General features: G+C 38.1%; 1 protein-coding gene across 1 annotated transcript in view; it reads right to left on the bottom strand.

Moving 5' to 3' along the window:
* Positions 1-18,076, bottom strand: part of LOC106961850 (protein sidekick-1-like) — a gene marked incomplete at its 3' end in the record, with an annotated part of 122,798 nt that overhangs the window by 9,820 nt on the left and 94,902 nt on the right. Inside the window, exons 23-26 of the mRNA XM_015055913.1 lie at positions 14,281-14,467; positions 12,437-12,535; positions 7,879-8,073; positions 1,393-1,594 (exon numbers count right to left, since the gene is read on the bottom strand). Coding sequence (XP_014911399.1) covers positions 1,393-1,594; positions 7,879-8,073; positions 12,437-12,535; positions 14,281-14,467 — 683 coding nt within the window. The remainder of the gene's footprint in view (positions 1-1,392; positions 1,595-7,878; positions 8,074-12,436; positions 12,536-14,280; positions 14,468-18,076) is intronic.

The following is an 18,076-nucleotide window of genomic DNA, read 5'->3' as shown; positions in this document are numbered from 1 at the left end:
CAGATTGGAGACTGAATGGAACTAAATCCATGGCAGTCCTGGAAGAAAATCTTGGGGCATTGATTTGCCTCCAGCAAGACACTAACCCTATGCTTGCAAGCAGGGCTAGACTGGAGTGGCTTCTGAGCGACGATAAAATAACAGAACAGACTTATGACTGCACAACAAAGTTACAGGGTGACAATGATAAAACAAACAGCATTAACAGCCAGTCTATCAGCTGTTTCTGCTTGTTTCTGTTCCATTTACACCATAAATATGCCTCACTGTTTATAATTTCTGTAATTCAGTTTCAGTTTCTGAAGAGGATCTTAAGGCCCACACTTGATAAATGGCCCGAAGTCAGATCCTGACCCCGACTTTTGGGAATCACTGGTTTAGATGAAAGCATATACTTATTTTAAATGGCCCAGTCAAAGACCAGAGCGACAGTATTTGTAATTTGAATAATTTGCTGGGTAATTACATTTAAATACATTGTAATGTTCAGTACAACAGTAACTTTCCTTGCAGAATCTAATTTAGTTTTTTGGTAAAAAGTGTTTAATTTAAAATATGAGTTAAAAAAAACAATTACTTATTATATTACAGTATTCAGTGTTACTATCAGGTTAGCACTGAAATAGGCCCACCCCAGACAAGATAACACAGTGGACTTAGATTTTGTGGTAACACTTTATTTGAAGGGGGGTGAATAAGACTGACATGACACTTTCATTAACATGACATAACACCTGTCATGAACATTAAATAAGCCTTCATGAATATTTATGACTGTTGTCATAAAGCGTCATTCAGTAAATTATGACACTTTTAATACAAAATTGACATCATTGAAAATGTCTTCGTTATGACAACTTGTTATTAACTTAGACAAAATTGTCTTTGTTATGAGAACTTGACATTAACCAAGAAATCATTGCTGATATAAATTTGTTAGAAAAGTATTACTGATTGCACTTTAAAAATTAGGTAACTTTATGTTATTAAAGGTAAAGTTTAAACAGTAATGATTTCTTGGTTAATGTCAAGTTGTCATAACAAAGACATTTTGAATAATGTCAACTTTGTATTAAAAGTGTCATAATTTACTGAATGACGCTTTATGACAACAGTCATAAATATTCATGAAGGCTTATTCATGTTCATGACAGGTGTTATGTCATGTTAATGAAAGTGTCATGTCAGTCTTATTCAACCCCCTTCAAATAAAGTGTTACCGATTTTGTTTCTAAATAAAAATTATCAATTTGAAGCCATCAGCATCGAATGATCTGATTCACATTTCCTAGTGAAAGACAAAGAGTGACAATTGACTTTAGTAGGCAAACATGCTGAAATTTTATTTTTTGCTGCTTCATCTAACAAGTATGTCTCTGTATTTATGCGTACCTGTCAACTGTCCAGGAAGTCACATTGTGTGGGACGTCAACTGTGTGGGTCTTCCAGGGCCCATTCGGCAGCTCCTTCAGCTGCAAAGTGAAGTACCTCAGAGGAGAGGAGCCTGAGCCACCAATTACCCAGTAGACACAGAGTCGGCGAGCCTTCACCTCACCCTGAGGAACAGAAAGCTTCCTGGGCGGTTGGGGGCGTTCTGCAAGTGAGGTGTGGAAGGGATGCAGAGAAATGAGGGGCATGGAGAAGTAGTAAAAATGAGAAATAGTCATAAATATGTTCCCTTCAATGCATTTTTGCAACATTTTAGGAAAATGTAGATATTCAAAAGTATTTTAACCATAGCAAATTGTCGGGACAGGTTTTTAATCTGGAATTTTCTTCGTAATTATTTTTATTTGAGGAAGTCACCCTTTGTGAGTACCAGTCAATGGCAGTCAAAGTGTTAATTTGTATCAGCTCTTACTACCTAGTTTGTGGTTACTGACCTGAGAATATAAACATGGAGCAAATTTACAGTTTTTAAAAATGAACTGCCATAAAGCCTTTTAATTGGGGAAAAACCTCTGCATTTCCCATTATATTAAATAATAATAATTGACTTAAAATGGCTACATAGCAATATACAGTACCTATAGAATTTTCTATATATAATTGGCTTTCAGAACTTTTATGAAGCTTCATCACAATAATTAAAAAGTTAATATATTTCAAGAACTTAGTAAAATTAATATATATAAACTAGATTCATTACAAACAAAGTAATATATTTCAGATGCTAATTCTGGAAAGTTTGATAGTAATGCCTCAGTGAATGAAAATCCAAACTTGTGTTTCTTAGAAACAAAGAATATTAGAATATCTACAATATAAATTGACCTTTATGATTATGGCATAACTTATGCAATCATGGGTAACCAAGAACATAGCATCATCAGAAGCATCTTACAGGCTGAACTGTTGCTCAATGCTTCAGAGTCCTCCTTTCCGATTAAATTCAGTTTTGCATTGTATTTACAAATCTTTTTTTCAATTTTTGCTAAACTGTTTAGATGTGCCTGTAAACTCTTCTAATCTTTTACTTTATTGTTTTTCTTACAAGGGGAAGGAGGTTTATCCCCGTAGTTTGTTCTTCAAATAGCCTTGACATCTGTACATGTGGGTTGCAGTGCTCTACAAACATTTGCAACCGACTTTGATATTTTTCACATCTTGTCAAATTAACTATTTAAAACTATTTAAATGATTATTTTATTTGGATTTTTTTGTTTACTAGTAAAACAAAAAATGTTTTACTAGTAAAGAAAGTGGTGGCAGCATCATGCCTTAAAGATGAGTTTTCTATGAATTTGATAGGAACATAGAGTTAAAACTGCATTCTGGTAAATCCAAAAATATTCTAGGAAAATAAAGAAACTGTTACATACAGCTCAGGTCTCAATCTAGATAACCTAAAAGATGCCTTCCATTCCTGCTGACTGAGCTAGAGCTATTTAAACAAAGAAGCCAATAAACAACAATTTCAGGTTATGGCCATTTTCCTCATATCTGGCAGGTGTAACTGCAGAAAAGAAAGCTTTACATAGGACTGACCTGGGAATTTTATTTGTAAGAAATTTAAGAAAACAATAAATCCTTTCCTCCCAATTCATATCTAAGCTCTAATTTATATAAACAATCACATAAAATCCTAAGAATATATAGTGAAGTTTGTGTTTGTACAGTGAAAACGTTCATGGGGTGTGAATACTTTCACAAGAAGCTTTATATGTCTATCAGTGTGTGCTACAGTGGATAAAGGTTTATGTGAACCACCACATTTAATTACTTCAGCATCAAAATAGCCACGCAAACATGTGTGCGTGTGTGTGTGTTTTTGTCCTTGGTATTCAATTACAAGATGATGGCTCTTGGAGTTGCCCTCTCTGTACAGCCATGTTAAGTGATGAGTTGACCTCAACACAAACTCAACACACAAGTAGAAACACACCTGCAGGCTCAACTGTCTCATTTTGGGGGGCATTGACCTATCGCTTGAGTCTAGAAATAAAAACATTATTGATGATCTCTAAAATTTAATTAATCTACATTTACTTTGTGGAAATAAACTGATCACAGTCTAACACATGTTGACAGCTACATAGTGCTCAGTCTCCTACACTCAGCCTTATCACAAGTAATTTGGCTCAAATGTGTTTGTCTTCTTCTTTCCCCCACACAGCACCGTTCTCCAGTCCCATCAAAATTGGACTATTGTCTACCACCTTTCTGATACCATCTTCTTCTGAATGCCGGTTGTCCTTTTGTTCTGATTCACAGTTAAGATTTTGTCTGATAATAAACTCATAATTGTGAGAACAACTGGGGCTCTGTCATCACGAGTACTTCTGCTGCAGTGAAAATGGGAGGACAAGCGAAGAAAACAGAGGCAGAGATTAAGCAGAACTTTTTATTCTGTCTGTTGCCTTGTTGGTGATCAGCCTGAAAAGACAAATACCACACTAATTAAGCTCTGTGGGAAGAATTACAGCTCCCTGCCAAATGTATGTGACGTCATATTCACACACAACTCGGGTTTTTTTTTTTTTATTACATGGAATTTATTTGCTTTCCTTGGGATCGTCCTACAGAAAGGCCTATTTGACTTTTCTGTCTTTCTCAGTACAGGAAGAAGCCATTCTGTGACTGAAGTGGAACAGAGAATGACTATATCCTATTATCAAGAAATCCTGATGATACATTGAATGTTACATTGTATGTCCAATTAAAATGAACTACATATAATAGTATCTTTGAAAATATTATCATGATTTCAAAAATTTACAAACTTTCTTTAAATTGTTGTACTTAGATGGTTTTGTTGGTTTTTGTTAGACCTAGCTTGACAGAGACTGTGCTGCTGAACTGGCAGGAGGATCAGAAATGGATTGTCTTAAAGTCTCTTTGCTGAAAGTTATTGAAAAAGTTATTCGATAAACTAGAGAAAATGCAAAGATGTATAAACTTTCTGATAAAACAAACAACATATACTGAAGCAGATTTATGTTCTGTTTAATAACTTCTGAATTAAAACAAACTGCTTTATTTACTACTTTTACTTGTAAGTTACAGAAAGAATCTCTTCTGACTTTCAGGCTGTCAGCGGTCATTTTTTGGCAAAGTGAAAATATTTTCAGTCTCAGGTTTTTAGAAACTGAACAGCAGGAGAATAACAGTCAGAGATAAACATAATATATCTCACCACAGGAACAGGCTGTCATACTCCTTTTTTTAGTCTGTGTTTTTCAGAAATCATCTTACTGTTTTTGTTTACACTTTGCCATGAGACCACCGAGTGCCAAGATTAGATGAAATGTTACTGGGAATAACAGCATGTTTTCTGCCCTAAAATCATAATTGCCATAATTGCAAAATAATGACAGAAGTGTTGATGAGAAATAATTACTGTGGTTTACAAAATAAGAGATAGCATACTGATGTGGTTCCATGTCTGTTTTTTCTTTTCACTTTAATTTTTAATAAAGTAATGGAAGCAGCAAGACTGTTGGCAAGGGAGACGCATAATCCCCTCTTAAGCAAGAGAGAAATTAATTTGGAGTTGTTCAGACTCCCCAGGTTATATTTTTTACATTTCTAACTCTCAATGCAACTCTACAGGAGACCTGGTATCTGGTGGGCTAAATAATTCACAATTCTGTCCACAGGAGTCTATAAATGTCATTTTGTCTTGTTCTGTACTTCTTAAATTCTCCTCTACTCTTAAAAGGTCATATTTTCATTTGAGATAACTTTTAGTGGCCTGTAACAATGGCACATGTATGTTCATCTACAAACTGCTTGTTGCTGAGGAGCTAAAAACCTCAATTTCATTTATGCAGATTTCACTTGCTGTTCTTTCTCTGACCTCAGTTTCTGTGAATATATTACATAAGCTGTGATGTTAAATACATAATTCTGTGTAAGGATGCAGAAAACATCCATCACACGCTTATTTTTGTAAATTGGATCTTTTCGTCATCACTCAATATACAATCACTGCCATTGATCATATTAAATTTCATTTTCTGTAGATGTTCTAATCATGCATTGTGTCTGTCTGTCTGCCTATCTGTCTGTCTGTTTCCAGCAGGCATTGGGCCAGAGGTCAGCATTTCATCATAAGGCAACAAAAAGATATGCAGGATGGGAAACCATGCACCAACTGATAAGTTGAAATAATTTAAACAAATACTAATCTAACTTAGAATTTTGGAATGTGGGAGGAGGCCTGAGTACCTGCATATGTCCCAGTACTCTGGGGACAACATTCAAACTCCATGCAGAAAGACCCTTGGCCAGCATTTAAACCTAGGACCTTCTTGGAAACAATGCTACTAAGTCTGTCGCCCTGCAGCCTATGTTGCACTTTAGACACTTCTAAAACTTGAGTTATTGTACAGTCTTTTATGTACTGGCAAAATAAGTTATGATAGGTATGTAAATGATTCACAGCTCTACATTATACTGTCAACAAGTCATTATGGACCCATTCAAGAACTGAGCAAATGGTCTGAAAAACATCGGTGTGGATGTGCCATAACTTTCTCCAACCGAATAGAAACAAAACAAAGGAATTATCTTTGTTGAACAATCCAGAGTCAGCAAACAGCTTCAGTTATTACAGCTAGAAACTAGAAATCAGACATGAAATCTGGGAGTAGTGATGGACTCTGACCTGAACATTCAGAGCCACATAAAGACAGTTACAAAGTCGGCCTCCTATCACCTGAAGAACATTTCTAGGTCAAAGGACTAATGTCCCAGCAAGATCTAGACAAACTCACCCATGTGTTTATCTTTAGTCAAACTGATTACTGAAAGTATCTTCACAGGTTATTTTCTGCAGCTAATATGTGTAGTCTGTTTAAAATAAACTATGATATCTTTGGTGCCGTTTGTCTGTGTAGATGTGAACAAAATATCTGTACTAAAACTGGAGGAAGTGGTCTCGGTAAGGTTCCTAACTGACTTGGTATCAACAAATATTACATTTCAGGTTTTAATGAAACATGCTTATTATAGAGAATGCTATGTTATGTTTATCCCTCTGAGAGATATATTGCCGAGCTAATATTTGCAGTGGTAAATAACTAACATACAGCTTTAGCAAGTCAGCTGTGTTTTAAAGCACAGTCAAAAAGACTATGATGAGGAATATTTCCAACTGGAAATTCTTCTAAGCAAGGGAAACCTGTAGTAGTGTTCATCTAGGTTGATGACTGGCAAACGTCAGTCTGGAACTTCAGATGGGAGGACAATTAAAGAGATTTAAATGTAGTAGCAGAATGATGCAAAATTTATACATTTTTCAGGCATTCAACACATTTTAAAACAGACTGTACTAAGATTTAATTACAAACACACACAAATAAAATATCATTTAGAGATTTATCTTACTTCAGGTTGTGATTAGATTTTTGTCAAAAAGTGGGGGAGTAAAAATATTTTCAACGCCACTTTCAAAAACAGGTTGCTGTTTCTCCATTTGCTCAGTCACTCAATTCTTCAATATAACTGTGTTATAAACTTTTTACAAATTCTACATGACATATTTGCACAATAAAACTGCAGTAACATTAATAGTTAACAGTAAACACTTTTTTGTTTCATCAAAACAAAATAAACACGCTGATTTTTTGAATTGGACCTTTTGACATGAGTTCAATCACTGATTTTTACCATATTAAATTACATTTTATGGAGATGTTCTAATTGTGCCTTACCTTAGTAAACACACACGCATCCATGCACATACACACACGAATGTGCACACACACAGAACACACTTTTGTATCTTCACAGAAAACTAAGTTGTTTTCTTTAAAATCTTGCAAAAACTACAAACAACAACATCAGCAAACCATCAACCACATACTGTTCACTGCAAACATAGCAGCAGAAATGTCCCTGTGGCTTTGTTTTATTTCCCACAGCTGATATTTTGACTCAGTGCAGAAATAAAAGCCCAGAAACAGCTAATAGCATTCATTATAATCCTGTTTCAGTTCAGAGCTCCATCAGTGAGACTATGTGTGCTGGGCTCTGAACCTGGCATGTACAGACAGAGTATCTAGAATGGTGCTATCATTAAGAAGTACCTTTGGACCAAGCTCAGCTGTAGAGTGGTATTCCCTCTTTCCTCTGGTAAAGTTCACATTTGTTGCCCCTCTGTCTCTTGCTCACCTTCCTTATAAATACAACTTCGACTTTGACACTTCTTAGAAGATTCTTTTTGTCTCTCCAGGATTCAAAACTTGAATTAATCATTTGTAGGAGGTGATCTTTTGTCAGGGAGGCAGGTCAGATTTTATTACTGATAGTGTTGGTTTCACTTGCTCGGATACCTCAGAAAGTTTGATTCATAATTCAGAAAATAGTCAAATAACTTCAATAAATGAACCAGAGTGCTGATACGGATACTGCTTCAGAGTATGTGTTCTTTACCTCTGCGTTCAGTGGTAACTACCAGGGCTTCCTGCCGCTCGCCCCAGCCCACGGCAGTGCGAGCTGTGAGGCAAAACACGTAGGTGTGTTCAGAGGAGAGGCCTGTGACAGTAAACTGGTGAGCATTGGAGCCCACTTCCACAGTGGTCCACCGCAGAGGGTCCCTGCTGTAAAGGCAGTACGATATTTGGTAGCCTAGTGAAAAGTGGAGGAAAAGAGAAAAAAATAATTATTTGGTGTTGAATTCTGTGTTTGTACCCACAAGAACTAAAATTGTCTAAATATGAAATTATGACAGCACTGCTATCATGCTACCTTCCAAATTATTTTTTCAATTTACGGGTAAAAATGTTCAAAAAAAGACTTAAAATCAATAGTTTTTATAGAGATTTGGTGACTAGAAGATGCCACTGTAACTACTGCTGTAAGTGTTTTAAAAATTCACAAAAATAAAGGGAAAACTAAAATAACACATTCTAAATCTTAATTCTAGATCTTAATTACCTAAATATTGTCAGTTAAAAACTTTATTATTAACACAGTGGAATTGACTGAGAAGGAAATAACACAAAAAATATCAATATAAATAAAAATTATTACACCATGGAGAACTGGATTTGGATTCACTCAATATGAAAGTGGAACATAACATAACAGGCTGGTTCAGCGTCAGTGAATGTTCCTTAAGACATTTCTAAATGAGGCTCAGTAGTGTGTGTGACCTCCGGAACTCGTCTCCTCCCAACAACTCCTGGGCGTACTGCTGATGAGACAGCGGATGTTCTCCTGAGGGATCTCTTGCTAGACATGGATTAGAGCACCAGTTAGCTCCTGAACAGTCTGTGCTGTGATGTGGCGTTAGTGAATTGACCAAAACATGATGTTCCAGATGTGCTAAATTGGATTCAGGTCAGGGGAACGGGCAGGCCAGTCCATAAAATCAGTGCCCTCATCAGGCAGGAAGTGCTGACACACTTCAGCCACATAATGCCTAGTATTGTCAGAAGGAATTCAGGCCCCACTACACCAGCATATGGTCTCACAGTGGGTCTGAGGATTTCATCCCGGTACCTTATGGCAGTTAGGACATCTCTGACTAACACAGGGAGGGCTGTGTGGCCATTTAAAGAAATGCCTCCCCACACCATGACTGACCCACCACCATGCTGGAGGATGTTGCAGGCAGTGTAACGCTCTCCACAGTGTCTCAAGACTCCGTCAAGTTTGTCACATCTTCTCAGTGTGAACCTGCTGTCATCTGTTTAGAGCACAGGGAGAAATTCATGGTCTTGGTATTCTCTAGCAAAGGCCAATTGTCCTGCATGGTATTGGGCTGTAAGGACACACCCTATATGAGGATATTGGGTCCTCATGCCACCCTGATGGAGTCTGTTTCTGACAGTTTGAGTAGAAACATGCACATTAGTAGCCTGCTGGAGGTCATTTTGTAGGGCCCCCCTGGCAGTGGACCTGCTGTTCAGGTCCACTGCCAGGACGAGGTAGCAATCCTGCTGCTGGGTTGTAGGCCTCCTACGGCCCCATTCATCTCTCCTGATTTATTGGCCTGTCTCCTGGTTCCTAATCCATTCTCTGGACACTGTGCTGAGAGACACAGCAAATATCCTTGCCACCACTCACATTGATGTTCGGTCTAGGATTAGTTGCACTTCTTAGTCAATTTCAGTGGGCTGTAAAATATACCACACGATGCTTTAATGCGTGACAAACACTGACATAATGAAAAGGTGAGTAAAATTTCCACCAGAAAGGACAAGAACAGAGAAATGATCTGTGGTCACCACCTGCAGAATCACTCTTTATAGGGGCTGTCTTGCTAATTGTGTCAGGATTTAGATTTTTCTGAGTTGTCTGTATGTTTAGTTTAGGTTTCTCTGTCTTATTTTGATCCTGTTCCCTGTGAGTCCTGTCTCCTCCCTAATTGTTTCCCAGGTGTGTCTAGTTCCCTAATTACTCCCTGTGTATTTAAGTCCACCTGTTGTCTTTGTCTGTTGTCGGATCGTAGTCGTGTCACCCTGTCTTGTCTTTGGTCTGTTGTCTCGTCGTCTCAGTTGAACAGGTTAAGTCCTGTGACGGCGTCAACTCCCTTCGTCAGTTTTTTCCTGTACTGTTGCTACCGGTGCCGAGCCTAGCCTCCGCTCTACCGCGCTGCATATTCCTTGGACTGTATGAGCTGCCTATTCGCTATTAAAGTCATCGTCATCCTACTTCCTGGTTCCTCGCCTGCTGCATTTGGGTCCGAATTCACATCACATCATGACAAATTGCCTCTCATTTCCACCGGTTGTGTGTTCCATTTGCACAGTAGCAGGTGAATAAGTGTTACTACCTAACTGGTGACATTGATTCCACAAAGGTGTGACTGACTGGGAGTTATATTGTTCTGTTTAGGTGTGCCCTTCATTTTTTGAGCAGTGTATATATGTAATCAATCTGTTCCCTTATCTTCACAGTTACACATTATTTTGTGTTGGGCTGCAATTTAAAATTCCAACACTGAAGTGAGTGGATGTAAGGTGACAAAATGGAACAGAAGTTCTCGGGCTGGAAGCATTTTTGCAGGACGTATTTGTCAGGGGTGCCAATAAACCTGTGTGGTGCTTTATTTTCTCAGTCTGAAATTCTGTGACACATGTAGCCTGTTCCCACTGAAGACACAAAAGTCATGCTTTTGATACCGAACTCCACTCCAGGACCGCAGCTTCATGCAATTTCACACACACACACACACACACACACACACACACACACGCACACACACACGCGCACACACACGCATACACACTTGCTTCCAGTGGCATTATATAAACATACAGCCTCCTGTCTGTATCCTTGGCAGTGACCCATGGTGTACACCGCATGTGTGTGTTTCTCAGTCTCCAGTGCAGTAAGTCATGTAATAATGCTAACACACCCCACATCACAAGCACCCACACACTAACCAGTGATCCCCATCCAAGCTTTCCACAGGCCACCAGCCACTCACAAAGACCTATATTACTGGGATTGTAATGGGTAGCAAATACAGCCTTCCTACACACTGTCCCCCTGCACACTGTGCAGAAACACACAAATAGGCTGATGTGATTAGGTCACAGTGTGGCTGTCAAGATAATACTCTGCTCAGAGGCACCTAATCTGGTTGAGTGAGTGATAATCTCATCAGATAGTCTGATTGTATGTTAATGTGAGTTCTGCATGTGGAAGACTATAGGATAGCAGCCAGATCAACAGTCAAATCTAATCATCTAGGTCAGGGCACGGTTTTGTTCTGGGCAAAATATTTTTAGGATATTGAAGCGTTGGAGGTAGATGAGGCCAAATCCTGGTTGTGTAAAGTGATTGAGTCTTATATTATTCTTCTTGCTGTTGCCTGCATTATCCTTTTTGATTTTTATAAAAACTTGCAGCTCTTTTCAAACATATTATATGCATCATATGCATTACAGGTATAATTATTTGGTGTAAGGAAAGATGTTTCATACGCTGATCAATTTTGAGTTGATGTTTTTCACACTTCATTCTGAAATGCCACTTAAAATGAGTACAAAACACCCCACATCATGATGCTGCCTCAATCATCTGCCGTTTTACTGCTGGGTAGTATTGAATTAGAATAGAAAGGGTAAAAACGTATTTTAAAAAATGATATATCCACTTGAAATTGTGTATAACATTCCCACAGAGATTCTCAGGGAACATAGATGGTGTTCTGCATTTCTCCAAATCAGACTCCACAACTTTTCTTTTCATTGTTTGTCTTTTATCTGCCTTCTGCTTTAAACATTTCCTGAGAACCCACAGAGAAATGAGGCGGTCAAACAAACACGAAGGAAACCAGTGCACAACAGTTGTTTCTATCTGCATTGGCACACACACAATGCACTCAACAAGAACACAGCAGGATTGTGTGTTTGTGTTTGGTCGGTGTGATGGAGAAAGAGGGATTTGCCCTCCCACTCATCCCACTGTCACAGGGAGGTGTCGTACTAAATGTCCTCCCCTCCAACAGAATGCAGTCACACATCACTCAAACTGTCCTGCTAAACTCCCTTCCCTGCTGAGAGGACAAATACCTCCATTTCCTGCTCAGCATTCACACTCATACTATCGTCCCCTTTAATCTCTATACTTCTCCTTCCTGCCTTTCTTTTGCCTTCTTTTTAGTGTCACTAACTCTGCAGCTCAACAAATCCGGTGAAATGTACTTATAGTGTCATTTGTGATATGCCATATATGTCATATGTCATATCACAGTCATATGTGATTCTATACACATTTGGAAAAGGATTTGGAAAAGGAACTCAAATAACCCTTTTCACACATACTGGTTTCATAATTTAAAAACCAGAACACTATAGCATGCATTCACCCACAAACTTCACTAGTGGAGTGAACTGAAAGATGAAGACTGAACAAGCTCTTTGTTATCTTATGACTTTTACTTGCCCACTTCCCCTGAAGTAGGGGTGCACAGTGATATGTGATTCTGTGTTATTTTGTGAGCATCTCTGGAAATTTTTTCTTTTCTTTTTTTTACCTAAAATGATGCCGTTGGGAAATGCAGGAGGCTGCCAGACCACCCGAACCGATGTCAGTCGAACCTCTGGAAACATCATACGGACTGGGGGACCTGGGACTGGAAACAAAAACAGGAAAGATTGTTGGCAGCAGAATAAATGTGTATTAATACAAAGGTTAAAAAACAGCAGAATGAATAACTACAAGGTAAACGAGTCGTGTAACAAAAATATACTGAAGGCATCTAACTCCAAAGCTCCAATGTCAACCCAACTATCAAGCATGGTGGTAAGCAGACTGGCATTAAGATTCTACAACAACCTCAATCTCAGCTAAATTTGTACACTAAGCTTAAGAGCCAGGTCAATGGTGAGAAAACAACCAGTTTAAATAAACTCTGCCGATTGTGAACGAAAGAGTGGTCACCTATCCAGTTGGAGGTCTTACAGGACCTTGCTCATGGAAACAGAAAGAGCTGGGATTTACTACAACTTGTTGAAGGACAATTTCTAAAGCGTTAGTGGAGAAGTATGTATATATGGAAAGTGGTAAATGGCTGTGTACTTGTACAGTGCTTTATCACGTCCAGAGGATCCCAGGCTCTTCACACTACAGTCATTCACCCATTCACACACACACTCACACACTGATGGTGGCAAGCTACTGCCCCAGGGTAGCCACAGCTGCCTTGGGGCAGTCTGACAGAGTTTGTATGTGTCAACATCATTTTATCTTAATGGAAAAAGTTAGGTATAACAAAGTGCTGTTTTATGCTTTTATGATAAGAACCCGGTTTATCCAGAGGTTTTTACTGACTTTGCTGCACAAAAATCAAGTTTTTACTTAATTTTCTGAATTTGGCTAAATATAACAAGCATTTTAAAAGAAAGTGACCCTAAATTCTGTTCTTATTACTGAGAATAAATTTGTTATATTGAGCCCCAAAGAATTTGAATACAAGATCCCTTTCTTTTAATATAGCAAACCCTGAAAATCTTTTTTATGTTTATGATCTACAAAGGAAGTTTTCTTCCTTTTCTACAAAAACTACAAAAAACAACAACAAAAAAACTGACTGCTTTATTTGTTTCATTTTAGATTTCTTTCTTTTTTTATTTGGCCCAGAAGTTTTGTTGAACTGACAACTTTGGCCCACATGACAAAAAGTTTGGACACCCCTAAGTTAAATGATCATTCCTTCCTGAATAAATTTAAATGCGTCGTTGCAAATCCCATGATGAATATACACACAACTCTCAGCTGCACTGTATGCTTAAAAGGAAAACTATACAGGGCAAAATAAGAAAAAGTAATTTCCCTTTAACTTTGTGCCCACTTTGACACTGCTGCAGATAAAAGTACATGTTCCACCTCAACAAATACATTTCAGCTCGAGTGTACACACATTCATAAGCCTGCTGTTGGTTTATGTGTCTGCGTGTGTGTGTGTGTGTGTGTGTGTGTGTGTGTGTGTGTGTGTGTGTGTGTGTGTGTGTGTGTGTGTGTGTCAGACAGAATGGAGGTTCATTATACATTGCTGGGAATTGACTTTGCCATTTTGTTTTATCCTGAAATGAGAAAAACTTTTCAAACGTGACTCTGCTTGACAGAGGATGATTGCTGGTGTGTGTGAGGGTGTATGTTGTGTTAGCCTTTCTGAACATGTGTGTGTTTGTGTGCATCGTGAAAGTGCCTGTAATGGTTATCAGGTCTCTACATTGGCAGCTACACATTATTAGGAGAAAATATCCACATATGTCTGTGATGACAGCTGAGGTGCAAAGGAGAAAAAAGACAGGAAGAGCTGTGAAGAGGAAGGAGATGTGCTGAAGAAACTTCTGGTCACAGGCCTGTAATTCCTACCATCTTCTTTAGTTCTGAGGAGGACAGGGCTGCTGGGAGGGCCGTCTCCAACCTGTGTGAACGCCAGCACTTGCAGTGCATACATTTTATATTTTTGGAGGGAACCCAGAAGCAGTGTTAGATTTCTGTCTCCTTGTACCACCTGAACACAAGGGGGAGTGTCTGAGTCTTTCTCATGGTACAACACCTGTGCAAAATGAGAGGAAAAACATTCATTAATAAAAGAAAAACATAAAGTCGGATGTATCCTAAGCTGCCAGCAATCTTAATTGATTAGGGATGTCATATACTTTGATGCCAAAAATAAGACATGGATAGTAGATAAATAGATACGGGAAGACCAAGCCATATACTATGTGCACAATTATTAGGCAAGTTTTAGATATATGACATTTTTATGCATATTTTCCAACTCTGAGCTCTATAGACTTGAATGCTTATTGAATATAAACATATTAGCTGCTGTATATTTGTTTAATGAGGGAGGGTGGGGCCTACGGAGATCAACATAAAGGTGTGCAGAATCATTAGGCAGCTTCTTTTCCACAGGCAACATGGGTCAAAAATGAGATCTGAAGACGGATTTTTCTAAGGTTTTATGGACTGATGAGATGAGAGTGACTGTTGATAAACCGGATGGATGATGAGCCCATGATGGATCAGTAATGGGCACAGAGCTCCACTTTGCATCAGATGACAGTAAGGTGGGGCACTGGTATCGGCTGGTATTATTAAAGATGAGCTAGTTGGACCTTTTCGGGTTAAAGATGGACTCAAAATCAACTCCCAAACCTACTGCCAGTTTTTAGAAGACACTATCTTCAAGCAGTGGTTCAGGAAAAAAATCTGCATGTTTTAAGAATACCATGATTTTTATGCAGGCAATGCTCCATTACATGCATCAAAGTACTCCACTATATGTCCAGCCAGTAAAGGCCTTAAAGATGAAAGAATAATGGAGTGGCCCTCACCAGACCTTAACCCCATTTAGAACTTCTGGGCCCTTCTTAAATGTGAGATGTACAGTGAAGGAAAACAGAACACATCTCTGAACAGTGTCTGGGAGGCTGTGGTTGTGGCTGCACAAAAATTAATCATCAACAGATCAACAAACTGATAGAATGGAAGGCTTATAACTTTTAGTGAAAAGAAGGGTGGCTATGTTGGTCACTGATTTATATTTAAATGTCAGAAACCTTTGTCAACTTTGAGTTCTATGTTTATTATTCTCACTTTAATGGAAAGATGGGAAAATGTTCAGTTTTAATTCAGTTGCATAATAATTCTGCACACTAGTTGCCCAATCATTGTACACACAGATATTGTCCTAAAAAGCCAAAATCTCTCACTTTTTCTTCATTAAATATTCAGGTTTGAGAGGTTATTTGACCGAGAGCAACATAGTTGCTCAACAATAAAATGAATCCTCAAAACTACAACTTGTGTAATAATTGTGCACATAGTGTAAAGTTATCTCGGCTTTGTTCTTGAGACTAAATCTGTGTGAAATAAATAATAGCATGAATCTTTCAGATAATAATCTGTGGTGCAATAATTATTATTACACTTGAAAAATGCAAGTCAGTACACAGTGTGAATTCATTGACAAGAACAGCTAGAATGAAAATCTGTCAGAAGCTGCTCTTTCTAGGTCGTCATCTCCCCGCTTTACAACTCACAAACTTGAGCAAGAAAATTTATCTTAAAACCACATGAGGTAAAAAAAAAAATATCATCTCAAAATTAAAGATGTAATAATGAAAAGATACAAGTCAGGTACAGCAGGGCATCAGGGACGACTATTCAACATTTAGCAGGGGGTGGAAGGTGTTAAAAGAACTGCTGCTGGCAACCACTTCCCATCTATTAACATGGTAGGCATGCAGCTAAGTGTGATCCACAGAAAGGAACACAGATATGAGGTATGATGAGCTTTGGGCATGTTTGACGATGACCTGGATTTTGTCAGAAAGAATAAAATGCATGAACAATGGACTCATTTACAGTCCTGAGAAAAAGCATTTGCCCCTTTAATGGTTTCTTGAGCTTTTGCGAAAAGTTAAATATTTCAGATTATAAAACCTGATACCAGACTAGGAAAGCCAAAATAAAAACAAAAAACAGTTTATAAAAGGTTTCCTAAACCACATTCTTAAGGTTGAGAGACCAAAAATGTCAACAAAGTCCCTATTTTGATCTAAAACTATCTCATGACTGAGAGTGTTTTCACATTCAAAGCTGAAAACATGTAGTCACTGAATAAATAAAGGCTCCCGTTTAGGTTCTAAAACACTAACCGTAATCAATATTTAACATTAAGAATAACTGTGGACTATTTTAAAACTCACAAAATGTCCAAACAAGATCATCATATATACAGTACAAAGAACTGTATATAATACAAATGATAGGGGATTCAATCTGTCATGATGTGCGGTGGTTGGAGGTGAGGAAGACGCCAGTGAACCCAGGTAGTCATGATGGTGAATGATGGTTTTAATAAAGAATCAGGAAAACAAATTCAAAATAACAGAAAGCACTGGGAGCAAACAGGCGAGGAATGAATGATATTAGACAAGGACCTGGCAAGAGACAAAGACAACAGGTGGACTTAAATACACCAGGAGGGTAATCAGGAAACTAGACACAGGACAGAGACTCAGAGGGAAACAGGACTAAACAGAAAATCTCAAAATAACTACACAGAAAAACACAGATCACAACACAATCAACTTTTTTGAGCATGACTATTAAAGGTTATCAAAATATTATTTTTCTGGAGATTTCAAGATGCCACAGAAGGAATAAGATTTTTTTGGCTAAAGCTAAAACAACAACAACAATAACAATAACAATAATAATAATAATAATAATAATAATAATAATAATAATAATAATACCATCTTTAAGCACTTCAGATAAAAGCATTTGAAAAAGTGGAACTGTCATATCTGCATTCCTAAACAGCCAACGATTGAGAGAGGAGCAGTACATAGGCAAAAACATTAGAATATCCTGAAAAGTTCAATATGCTTTGTCACTCATTTCAGAAAGGACAACTCATGTTATTCAGAACATGTGAAATATTTCAACCCTATATTTCTCGACATTATGATTATTCTGACTTACAGACCAAAATCCAGTATCTCAGAAAATTTGAATTAATACATACGATCGTTAAAACTGGATATTTTAAAGAGAAATGTCAGGATTCTAAAATATATGTTCAGTGCTCCTTTTGACCTCTGTGGATCATTGTGTCTGAGGTGGAATGAGGGGTTGGGGTTGATCGCTGCCTTTATGACATCTGCATTATTGGATCTGATGTCTCTCATCTTTCTCTTGACGATACTCCACAGACTCTCTATCTATGGGGTTCAGGTCAGGACAAACGGCAGGCCAATCCAGCACAGCAACACCATGGGCACTGAACCAAATTTTGGTAATGGTGGCAGAAGCATTTATGACTGAATATTTCCTGGTAGACTTGATATGACCCAGCAGATGCCACAGCACCCCATCATCTCTGACCATGGAAACTTCACACTGGACTTCTCTGTTGAATGTCGGTGCAAGTCGACCAGAGGCGAGTCAACCACAGTATCTGTGCACTCATAGTGAGGAACAGACTGCATAATGGAAAAGCTCACTACCTGGGGTAGAACCGAACTGCACATTAACCGGACAGGGAGCGAATTGCCAGTGGAAAAGCACCTTTAGAGGATCAGGAAACCTTAATTAGCTGATTAGGGTGTGGCACCATGGGTTTCAAGGATAAAAAAAAAAAAAAAAAAAA

This window comes from Poecilia latipinna, unplaced genomic scaffold (assembly GCF_001443285.1).
Source record: "Poecilia latipinna isolate Pla-1442-1.1 unplaced genomic scaffold, P_latipinna-1.0 Scaffold1342, whole genome shotgun sequence".
Classification (NCBI taxonomy): Eukaryota; Metazoa; Chordata; class Actinopteri; order Cyprinodontiformes; family Poeciliidae; genus Poecilia; species Poecilia latipinna.
This window is presented reverse-complemented; position numbering and strand designations above follow the sequence as displayed.